Source organism: Astatotilapia calliptera, chromosome 18 (assembly GCF_964374335.1).
Source record: "Astatotilapia calliptera chromosome 18, fAstCal68.1, whole genome shotgun sequence".
NCBI classification, from domain to species: Eukaryota; Metazoa; Chordata; class Actinopteri; order Cichliformes; family Cichlidae; genus Astatotilapia; species Astatotilapia calliptera.
In genome coordinates this window covers 24590013-24602053 of record NC_137439.1, presented here as the reverse complement: position 1 = coordinate 24602053, position 12041 = coordinate 24590013, and the positions used below count along the sequence as shown (strand labels likewise).

Genomic DNA, 12041 nt, shown 5'->3' with positions numbered 1-12041 from the left:
CAGGTTCTCGTAATCCTCACTACACTTGGGATAATAAAGTTTATGTTACCAAGGAGGTGATAACTGAATTTTTATGTCCCATCATCATTAAACCTAGCATCCCCACACCCTGTAAAAGCTTCCTAAAATGAGCAAAGCCTCCACACACCTTAGCACAACAGCTCAAATCTAAGCAGGTGATAGAAATTAAGAGGTTGCAGTGCATAACCCGTCAACATAACCTCTCCTCCAGGGCCTAAATCACATCTGACACATGAGGTTGTCTGAAACAACACTCATGTCACAATGTTTTTTTCCTCTAACGATCTGAAGCAAGACTGAATTAGAGTGGAGGATGTTGTTCTCAATGAAGAGACACGATAAAACTTCAGGGGTTGATAAAAAAGTTTTTTACCCACGACAGAATACACAGTTGAAATGGCTAGAACAAAATGTCAGTCCCATTAGAAAACAAATTAGGCCTGATAGTCAAAAACACCCCAGTGGCCAATGTTTTTAATGGCCCACGACCCGCTACTTCCGCCATCGCCTCTTCCTTATCCTGTGTGGCTATAGAAGTGTGCGTGTGTGTCTCTCTTTGATTAACTGCAGCTCCGATATCAAAAAGGAGTCATTTCCTCTTAGTAACGCCTGTGACCCTAGCGCTGGGTTATGTGCCACTTCTGCAAGTGTAGCTTCGGGATGGATGTGTGTTTTTATAACCCTCTGTCAAGCTCGAGGGATGCGAGGCAAGAGGGAAAAAGGAGCAAGGAGCCGTTCGTGTCGTTTCTCCTCTGATGTTTACATGGATGGAGCTCTATGGATGTGCTGTTCTTTAACAAGCTGCCTAACATTTTGTGTCTAACTTAAAAGCATCGTGACACCCCTACAGAAAAGACAAAGTTAAGGAGATTTATCAAACTGGTGTACATCTTTAGTTAATTTCTAAAGAAATACAGAGATTACATTACAGAGTGCTTATTGCACCCCTTCCCTAGAACTAGACCACCAGCAATATAAGTGTTGCATTTTGCTGATGCACCTGTCCAATAAACACACAGAGCTGCAAATTATTCCTCCTGCAGCCGACAAACAGCATTCAAACTATGGAAGCACGAAAAGACTCACAAGCTCGATTACACCTCTGTTTCTCAGCAGGACCCTTGAATGCTTGTTCCCATAACATAACACTGCCACTGGTTGACAAGAAATATGTGAGACACAATGACCAAACATGGCTGACATTATTGGGAGACCTTCCGGTTAAGCTTCAGCCTCTTCCAAGCACGGTAATCATTCTTTGAAATCCTCATTATTCTCCAGCGAGCGACTAGAGGTAGTTATGTATGGCTCTCTCTCCACCTTGACTCACCTCGCCTGACAGGGGCATGCACACTCAGAGACTTGTGTCCAGGCAAAACAAATGGAGATTCATTAAACCTGGGCCTTCTGAGGCCACATGGGGCTATAAATAACACGGGACCATTACAAGTCAGTGAGCCCTGACCAACAGTCAGTCACTGACATCCTGACCAAGCAGAGAGACAGGGGGCTGCTTGTTGTTAAATAAGTAGTGAGGGCTCCCAAAAACAGCCAACAGGCAGGGATGCATTGTGCTCATTTCCTTTGCTGGGTCCATCTCTCACAGGCAATATTTTCATAACCGTGCCACTTCGAGTTCACTGCCAACACTTGATTTAGGGCTCTAATACAAACAGTTTTGGGGGAAAGGAGAGGGTGAGGGGAGGGGCGTAAAATAAATTGGAGACTGCAGGGCAAGGAGCTTCAGAAGAAGACAAACATGGAGGAAGCAGATGATGATTAGATGGAGAGCCATAGGACCTCACTGCTAGAGGTTAAGTAGGTTTTCTTTAACTGTCGAACTGTCGTCCACACCAATTCACACAAACTGTTAACGAGAATATTTTAATGGTAAATGTACAAAGCAGGCAGAAATAAAGAACGCTAACAGATAAGATGTTAAACAGCCAACTTCCCTTCCACACAGGAGACAATAAATCACGACCAAACACACACACCGCACAACTGTGTACATTTGGCTGTACACTTACACTTATTTATACAAATGAGCATACAGACAAACTTATACTAAGTGCAGCATTAATTGTGCTTATTGACCTGTGAGAGACTGGGTTGAAGGTGGTAGTAATCAGTGGGCTCCCAGGGGTTTTCTGTGTTGAACAGAACTTTGATCCGACACGTGCGGCTGATGAGAGGAAGTCATTACCAGGGAGGACATTGCTAAATCATAGCCTCTCATATAGGTAGAGGGCAGTGGCACAAAGTGCTTTGTCCATCTTATTTAAAAAAAAAAAAAAGTTGCACTTTATAGTCCACAGGGCAGCTGATAGTGTTATTTAGAGCATTTGGAGCCACTGTAGGTCATATACCTTTAATAGACTCAATTAAATACTACTACTTTTAATTTAAAATTTAAAACTTGGTGCTTCAGGCGATACATAAAGGAGGTTCAATATATTCCTTTGCCCAATAGCTAGGTCAAGTAGTTACTTTAGTGTCACAGCCTATTATTTAGCAACATGAAAACTACCCTTGCGCAAGAACGCTAAAAGGACAATGTCCAATAGACTGAGCTGAAACGGACGACAAAGTGGAGACAGTGAAAAATCAAAAGAACCAATGACATCAGGAGGACTGTTGGGGATTGTATAGACTGTGTAGGCTGGGTATTAGAGACCCCTTGATGAGTCAAGGCAGGAAGCTGGTTGGTGGCGTTCGCAGAACGCCTCTAAGGCTCTTTAACACGATAGGGAAGTGATGTGAGACCTTCTACTCAGGCGACAAAAGTTCTTTTGTGTAATGGGGGATCACAAGGACACAGTTGAGGTTTTGTGGTGGGGAGAAGATGATAGAAACATGATTGAAACTGGGGGAGACTGTATAGGAATGTAGGGGCTTCTCTGTTACTGACTCAAAACCCTTAAGGCCTAGTTGGTTTGAGGAGTGACATCATGCAAGTTTGCATGCTTGAGTAAAAGCTTTTCTCTTGCTGACATCCAGTTAACATTATCTATGCGTAAAGATCTTGATTTTGCATTAAAAGTTAGTTCTTCACATGCAAAAAAAAAGTCCAAAAGAAATGTCTCACTTAGGATAGATGGTGGCCATCTTAGCTGCTGCATATCCTGGCTTGCACACTCCTTCGCTGAGGTTGCCATACTTGTATTCTAACTCCTGCGATCTGTACATTAAAAAGAAGAAAGCGAGAGCTTAATTAGACACATCGTGATAACTGATTGCCAATTAAAATGACAAATTCAAAGCTTCAAAAACTTTGTTTGACAAACAATCTGCAGGAGAGATGGGGCTGTGGAATTAGCTGGGAACTCGGCAACAAGTCAGCATATCACCTGTGTGTGTGGCAAGACGAAGCAGAGAAGCCTTGTTTAAATAATCATGCTGGCAGTGGTAAAGCTTGAACCTCCCGATTACTACCAGGATCATTAATAATGTGATGTATGCCATGATTCTACTTCAAATAAACAACGGGAAAAGAGAGGGGGGCCCGTGTCTTTGCACTATGTGAGGTCCAAAAATCAAAGTTGGCTGGAGAAACTGTTTGACTGGGGCCTTCTTGCACATAATCTGAAGCTCATCTATGCTAACAGACTTTATTTCAATCCTCTTCAATCACTTGCAGTAGAGTGGAATTAAAATCTCTGGGGTATTTCCATCAGTTTGCCTACCCCGCATTAAGATATGACCCGAGTCACAAAACTAATTCTGAGCTACAAGATGAATTGCAATAAAATAAAGAAAGCGGCTGCATTACATGAAGTGATCCCGTGTGAATTCCACTTTAAAGCATGTGCTGACATTATGGTTGCAGTGGATGTGGACTGTGATGGCAGCATCTCATTCATTCCTGTGCGGTAACGTAGGGCCAGAGAAAAGGACCTTGCCATGGTGGTTTAGAGCCAATGTGTCAAACCAATTCAGGGAATTATACACACATCAACAAACACAGTGACACAATGACAGCTGCATAATGATCTATTGTAACATGTTCTTACTCTGACAAACCACAGCCAGTCTAAACACAAAACACTAACTGACCTACATCTCAAGTCACACTTGTTTCAAAAGTTATTACTCAGACCACCTATCGTATCTGTGCTCGTGTCACCATCTGTGTTTCCTACACTGTGTGTTTATTTAAAAAGAGGAGGGGGGAGGGGGAAAGAAATAAGGCTAGATTAATTAGCCAAACGTTTACATTTTCATGTTTCGTGTTTTCCCATTGATCAAGCCTGACTGCAGTATTCTGTGATAACAGATGTAAAACACGGCTGAATTAATGGAGTCAAAGTCTAAAAGGGAATTCGGTTTTGGGAATCCATCATGTGTAATGTGGCAAACGATGATGGAGAATAGCTAAATGTGTTATAATAGATGACATAAGTGTTTACTAGAAAGAGATGTACTCACAATTTTGTGTCCAGCTGTAGCAGAAAGCCCTGCTTATCATACACTGGGGACAGAGATGGAAAAAGAAATGGAAATTATCCATCACCACAAGAGCCCACAAACCACTTTGATTTAAGAAAAAAAAAAAAAAAAAAACAGAACAACAACAAAGGTATGGCATCTTAATGCAGTCATCCAGCTATTCAACTAACAGCTCAGCAGCTGTAGTTGTAAACAACCTGTGTGGCTTTCACGGGGGAAACAATATGGCAGATGTAAACATAAGCATTAGGATCAAGGACTTGTGACAAACAAGCAAGGTTAGGGAGAAGCCAGCCAAAACAATCTGTTGAGTTTAAAATAAAAGTTAGAAAAACAAGTCAGAGATCACCTATGGACAACCAAAGGGACAGCCAGTAGGTGCCTAGTGAAGCGTTGAGGTAGAAAAGAGAGAGAGAGCACAGAAAACCAGGAGGAACATATTTAAGGTGAAATGGGAGCTTTGTTTCCATTGCAGGCCGACTCTTTGCAATAAAGCTGATTGGGTCTGCAAAATACTTGCTATGATCATTTCTGGCCAAAAACATAAATAAATAAAAATCTGTAACTACATTAGCATGGAGGAAATTAGGAATAGTGCAGCATTACACCTGCAGTTGTGGATCTTGTCAAAGAGAAGCTGGAGAATAAAAGAAAATAAAGATAAAGAAAAAGGGTAATGGGAATGTCTGACAGTTTGAAAGGGAAGGATCCAAGCACTGCCCAGGAGGAAGGGAACTTAGCCTTAGCAGCCAAGATGGGTGACACATCTGTAGAATAGCAGCCAGAGGGCAGAGTCAAAGCAACTTAGTGGTTTATCTTAACCTGCAGTAAGTAAATCTTACGTCTTCTAACCCTTTACACCAAAATTCCTTTACACCACCAAAATTCATGCAGACCGTTTCACTGCTGTTTGTTACCAAACTGAGACAACAGAGGGCAGTGTTGTATTGTCCTTCATAAGAGAATGATGGCTGAGCACATGTTCATTTCCCCTGCAGTTGTTATGAGTGTTTCATCAATTTAGCAAAGATACTTCTAAAATCAAAGTACTTTTTTTGTCAGGAATAGATCAGACTGGAAAAAGCAAACAAAGCTCTCTGACTTCTTTGAAAATGCCACGTGTTTCCCAACCTAACAGGGCTGTTGGTTCCCAGGGTTTTCTTTAAAATGGTGTCTGGGACAACAATGATGGGTAAAAGTTTGGGCTGGGGGGGCTGCAGCTGTACCTGAGCCTACTATTTGTCCCACGTTGTTGTCCATTTCCAACTCTGAAACAGAAAAGGGTCAGTTAGCACCTTTTGAAGTCATTCTGTCATGGCAGCATTGGACTTGAACATAAAGCCAAGTAGAAATGTCAGAAGTTACGGAGTAAGAAAGAGGAGGGGTTAGTGGCTTTAATCCCAGTGGGCTGAATTATGACTGTGAATTCCAATCTTTATTCAAAAGACAGAAAGCCCAGTGAAGTAGAAAATTAAAAGCAAGACTCCATTGTGGTTATATGACCGTTTGGACACTGGAACATTGAGAGTATGATGAATGAATAAGCACAAACGGTTTAAAACCGTTTTGAGACATAAAAAAGGGTTATGGAAAGCGATGTGAAGTTAGCAGATATTTATATTCAAACCCCTCAACAACTCAACCATTAAGAACAAAAAAAAAGAGAAATAGAAAAAAAATGCTTCATAACTGTAACCCAGTATATGTGGGCAGAGTCCCAGTGCCTCTACCTGTAATTCTTTTCACTTCAGCACCTTTAGTCTGGGCTCTACTGTGGGCTCTAGTCTGGGCTAGAGTCGGCTCTTCTGCATCTTTGTCTGTAAACAAAAGGGGTTAAACTGAAATAAGATCATGAGGATAAAGCTGTGAAGGCAACTATTAACCAAACAACCAATATACAAGGTCCTAAATATATATTAATAAATGCTTTTACTTCAGCAGAAAAGACAACAGTGGCCACAAACAAGAACAGATGCGCACAAACAAGAGGCAGCGACAGAAATGAAAGGAAACGGAAATATAACCCGGTCCTTCAGTAGTGGCTTACACGGAATATAGATAAGAATATAAATAGGTTTTAAGGAAGTTTACTTTAAAGACGGGGCTTGCAATATTGATAAGCCTGCAGTGAAGATCACTTTGACTTTAATATACTTTCACATTTCTTCCTCTTACAGAAAAGTGATTTCAATCTGTTTGGCAGATCAGATAAAGTCTGAGGACCTTTAACAAGGTTTTCAACCAAACAGAAGTAAACTGCTGCGCAGAAATGTTTTCTTTTACGAAACAGGCTGTATGCAAAACCGAGCTGCTGCCTTTCACGACTGTTCAGACTCGCCAATTAGTGAATTTCAGGCTCTGTTCCGGCTGAAACTGTATAGGTGTATCACTATAGCGCTGAGACAAGAGAAGTTGATCTCTGAGGCTGAAAATCAAGCTGGGGATATTTAGAGCATGCTCTTTGAGCTGCTGTTGAGCTCAATGTTAATGAAGCACTGAGAGTGACAGAGAGAATCCCATTTTAAAATAAATATACTGGACTGCCTTTTGCCATCTGAACTGCCACGTTCACCTCTCTTCTCCATTCTGATGCTCAGTTTGAATTCTTCTTGACCACATCTACTACATGTGTAGTGATTAATTTTATATTGAACAGGTGAGTGCATGGGTTTACAGATTTGTGAGCAAAGTTTAAAGAAATTCTTATGAATGCCTCGGACAAACAGGGTTAAATTCAAGACAACATTTTCAATTCATCTAATGGAGTTTAGGCTTTAAGTAATCTGGATTAAAAGCTGTGGCATGTTGGCTACCGCAATTACAGAGAAACTGTTAGCAGCTCAGTTGGTGCTGTACACATTCTTTTCTCACCCTACAGACGTTAATTTCAAGTGTGATTTAGCACCCTAAAGTAGTGTTTTTGTTACTAGCAAGGAACCCAATAATAAGTGACCCTGCTGTTGGTAAGCTTGAAAACAAAGTTGGCTGTAAGTAGATTATCCATAAAATTGAGATAAGTTTAGCATGAACACTCTTAGAGGGACAGTCTCTTTTGAATTCCTGTTAGAAAACAGGTGGACAACTGAGTGTAAAATGTCATGCTGACCCTCTGCAGTCTGCATACTGACTACGTTGGGGAATGGATGGGCGCTTACTCCCATCTATATAGTAACAGCTTCTTTGTTTTCTCAAGTGCATTTAAGACTACTCAGCCACTGCTATTGAGAAATAAATGTTAGGAAATGTCAGTGAACGTGTCCACCATCTCATTCATTACAGACTACATGACAGGTGGCGATGTGCGAGACTGGTTTGGTGGTGTGCAGTATAGGATTTCCACAGGGGACTGATGTCTCTGTTCAGACGGTCAGTACAATGCCTGCCGATGGTATCCACAGAAATGCACTGTGGAGTGGTTGGAACTTGGATGTGTTAGTGATAGCCGTGCTCTTCCTTCTGAAGTCTACAGACCTGTGTCTATCCCGGGACAGGATGGGTAAAAAGAATACCTGAGCAAATGAACATTTTCTAGCACTCAGCTGTGGTGAGTGCAGTGTACTTTGCGGTAGTCTGTAAGGGGAGCGGCATCAGAGCTGATGGCTTAAGCAGACTACACAAAGTGATTAGCACAGCTGGCTCTGTGATTGGCTGCAAACTGGACACTTTGGAGGCTGTGGTGAAGAAGGGGTATTTGAATAAACCGTTATCCATCAGGGATAATCTGGGTACCCTCTGTGCCATTTTCTGGACAGGCAGCAATGTACCTCCTCTAAGAGACTAAATCAACCCCACTGCTGCAAGAACAGATACAAGAATTCAAACAGAGGACACAAACTTTTGGATTTCCACAGAGCGCCACAATTACAAGCATAACAAGGTGATAAAGCTATGGTTACTGGCTCTGCTGCAGACCTAACCTGCTCTGATGAAGGTGACGCTCAAGTAAACAGATCCACGTGTACAAAACTACCACCTAATGAACTATTTTGTGAACATAAGTATTACTTGCAAGCCATCATTAACCTTTGTGCAGTTATTGAGTATTACAAATTTATGGGAGCAGCTTTATTATTTTACTTTGTAATCGCTAGATGTGCTATCAAATGCCATTTTACTGTTTTATAACCTTTAATACAAATTCCCAAGATAGAACACGCAAGCCTTGTGCTTCTCTGACATATGCAAAACAAAGAGTTTAGAAATAGGCCTGCTGTTTGATATGGGGTTTTTTTTTTTAAGTTCTTTACCTTGTCTGGAATTGGAACTGAAAAAAAATACAGCTAAAATGCTTGCAAATTATTATGTAACAGAACACACAGGTATAAATAGCAGTTAGACCTCACTATCTCTTGCCATTAGGGCTGTGACACTGACAGTCTTAACAGAAAACCTTTTCATTTCCTTCCTGGTTTCAGATAGACCTCAGCGCTTTTCCAGTCTTACTGATCACACAAAGCACACAACATATATTCATACAGTCCTTTTTAATATGTTTATTAAGCCTTTAATGTTTCTGTATTCTTCTAATATACGAATAACATTTCTAATATTTCTCAGATTGTATTTGTGTCCTGGTTTGTCAAATATGCTGCTCTCTTTGCCAATCCACCCTTCTGCTTGTGGTTGCCTATATGCTTTTTTTATATTTTTGCATGCATAACTAGGTAGAACAGCTCTGTGCTGACTTACTAAGTTAAATACACCATTATGTGACCACTTAGGGATCGTGCATGCTTGGATAAGTGAAACCAGACAAGGAAAAGCTTTCCCTGCTTTATGAACCTCAATTACCAGTACAGGCTCCACCTCAGCTGAAGAAGCGTGTTAAAATACCGACTAGAAACCATCTCACAATAGAAGCACATGAGCTGACATAAAAAGAAATTGAATACAATGATCACACACCCATGTTCAAAACCAGCCTTCACTTTGATTTCAAATTCCCACGGTCAAAACAGCAGAGGCAAACTGGTAAAAGAACAGATTCTTAATAAATGTAAACAAATGTAACCAATAAAAATTTCCCAGTATTTCCCAGCTGAAATCCCAAAAAGAGTGCACAGCAATGCCACAAATCAGTGAATGCATGACACTGTACAATAAACAAACAAAATAAATGATGGTATTAATGATGTTTATAATCAAGTCTCCATATAACACTTGCCCCTGGAGCACTAAGTCCTGCACTGTAAGACAATAATGGTGAAGAGAGAGATCACTCTTGCGACAGCACAGCTTAGCTGACCAGGCCAGAGGGCGGGAGGGACAAGCCACATGTTCTTCTTTCCCCTTTGACCTTCTTTAAGCCAAACATCTGGTATCACAGCACTACGGAAAGCCAATATTTCCCCCTGCAATCTTCTTTTGGTGTGCTGCTGAAGTGTGTTCACTCTCTTCACATCATGCACCCTTATATGTAACCTATTAGAGGACACTGCTGCTGTACAATTTCAAACCTACAAAGGTAACTGTACAAAGCTGAACGCCTTTGTATTTCACACTTTAAGATGATGAATGTTGAATTTCAAGAAAATGTGAGATGTTGCAACAGAACACAAGAGCCTGGTTAAAAAAGAGGGAGCAAAAAGCACTGTGACAACCAGGACCATTGACTGATCACGTGATCTGTCAGTAATGAAACATAAGAGAGATGAGTTTTTTACTTTTATTTAAAGTTATTACTTTTAAGTCATATTTGGACTCAGGGAGTTAGCCACTGTCACATGGCAACTAGACAAACTTAAAAAAAGAAAAGCAGAGGTACCAAACAAGGTTCAGACCATTAAAAAAACAAAACAAAAAAAAGGTTGTATCATCAATGATTCACGGACAAGACATTGATAGTGAGAGTGCTGAGTGATCCAAGAACAAACAAGGCCAAGTTAAAACAATGAGGGCAAGGCAAGAAATTAGGTCATAATGTATGAAAAATGTGAACAGAATCTATGCGTGGCTTCCTACTGAAACACTTTCCTTTTGGAATCAGTACAAAAACAAATTTAGCTGCATGGCTAGAAACATGGCACAAATGTCAGGGGAAAAGCTGATGCCCTTTTTGTTACTCACCATTTCTTTAGGAGGGCAATTCTGGGGAATGGTGATAAGTTAAAAAAAAAATGAAGGAAATAAAAAGATTATTCTCTCACTTCTGCTACAGGGTTTTTAAGCAGTTTGCTGCACTGTAGTTAGTTAATGGGATCAATTATTGAGGTAAACAGTTTTATCTTGATGGGAATAAAAGCAGAGTGCATCAGTTAATAGCTTGTAATGATAAAGAGCTGCAAACTAACTGGAAAAAACTTACACTTGTGGTTTCTGTGTCAAAACACTGCTCCCTGAGAAACCCTTCTTCAGAAAACTTCCAACTTTCTACCAGAAATCTTCTAGCCCCCTCTGCTGGACACAAGCAGCTGTGTTTTGGAGAGGCCAGGGGCTTTAACAAGTTGGTTGTTAAGCACTTAGCCAAACAGAAATTGGTTTTCATCATTACTTCTCTAAATAAATACAATTCAATTTACAAATGCCTACTCATGACCAACACCCAGCAGGTGTGCTCTCTGTCTACATTATTATGTGCTAATTTTAACTAACTAATTTTCAGTTTCAGTGGCCGGTGCAGTCGTACTGTGAAACTAACTGCCAGCCTCATGTCAAAAGCATAAAGGAAAAGGGGTGAGGCCACTTGATCAGTTGTACACAAAGTTTGTTTTGTTTTTTAAACTGTAGTCTAGGTGGAGGCAGTTAAATATCCATTTCTGAGACAATCCACATGGGTGTGTCCACTGCTTTTATACTTGATGTACAAGCAGATCCAATTAAAATGTCCCCTCCACATTCAGTGCTCCTCTGAAGTAAATGAAAAACTAACTTTCACATCACAAAGTTTTGAGACATAAACACAAAGCTTGGCCTTCTGGCCTGTCAAATAAATAAGAAAAACAAAAACAAAAAAATGAGCATGCAACTAGCTGACAGTGAGCGCAGAGAAGCAGACAGAAAAACAGATTTAAAAAAATAAAAAATAAAAAAGACTTGCTCTCTCTAAAAACAGATAAAACATGCAATGTTTCGAACAGCTACGACAGATGGACGATGAGGTGATGGAATAAATGTTAGTCATACTGGAGATGTCACTTACGAGACTTCTGTCCCCACATGGGTAGATGCAGCTTCCCGGAGGAGTAGTAAATAAAGCCCAGGACCAGCATGGGGCACAGGATGAACAGCAGCTTGTGTGCAGGCTTCATTGTCTTCAGTCATTCACATGGCACTATTCAGGTCATCACCTGGAATCACAGGAGGAGAGTGGGATATTTTATTTACACATCTGTAAAGACTAAAGAAATCTGTCAGCAGCACAAGAAAAAAAAAACTGATACAAACAAAACACAGTGATTAGAGGAGGGGGGAAATGAGGCATAGCAAAAGATCGGCTGGCAAGAAAGATAAGAAGAAGAAGAAAAAAAAGAGGGTAAAAATGTTTTTTTTAGGTCAAATGTGTGGGATGAAAGGTAGTTTTATCAAGACAGATCTTAGATTTCTCATTTAACTCTACAGAATTGTGATTGTTG

At 40.5% G+C, this 12041-nt stretch overlaps 1 protein-coding gene across 11 annotated transcripts in view; it reads right to left on the bottom strand.

The window, feature by feature from the left end:
* Nucleotides 1-12041, bottom strand: part of st3gal3b (ST3 beta-galactoside alpha-2,3-sialyltransferase 3b) — a 52719-nt gene that overhangs the window by 25144 nt on the left and 15534 nt on the right. For 8 of the 11 annotated variants that reach the window (XM_026150920.2, XM_026150921.2, XM_026150923.2 and 5 more), the window contains 5 exons: nt 11609-11756; nt 6201-6287; nt 5697-5738; nt 4450-4492; nt 3110-3202 (listed from right to left, as the gene is read on the bottom strand). In XM_026150920.2, coding sequence (XP_026006705.1) covers nt 3110-3202; nt 4450-4492; nt 5697-5738; nt 6201-6287; nt 11609-11717 — 374 coding nt within the window. In that variant the 5' untranslated portion in view covers nt 11718-11756. The remainder of the gene's footprint in view (nt 1-3109; nt 3203-4449; nt 4493-5696; nt 5739-6200; nt 6288-11608; nt 11757-12041) is intronic. The other 3 variants (XM_080292803.1, XM_080292804.1, XM_080292806.1) reach the window with 3 other exon arrangements.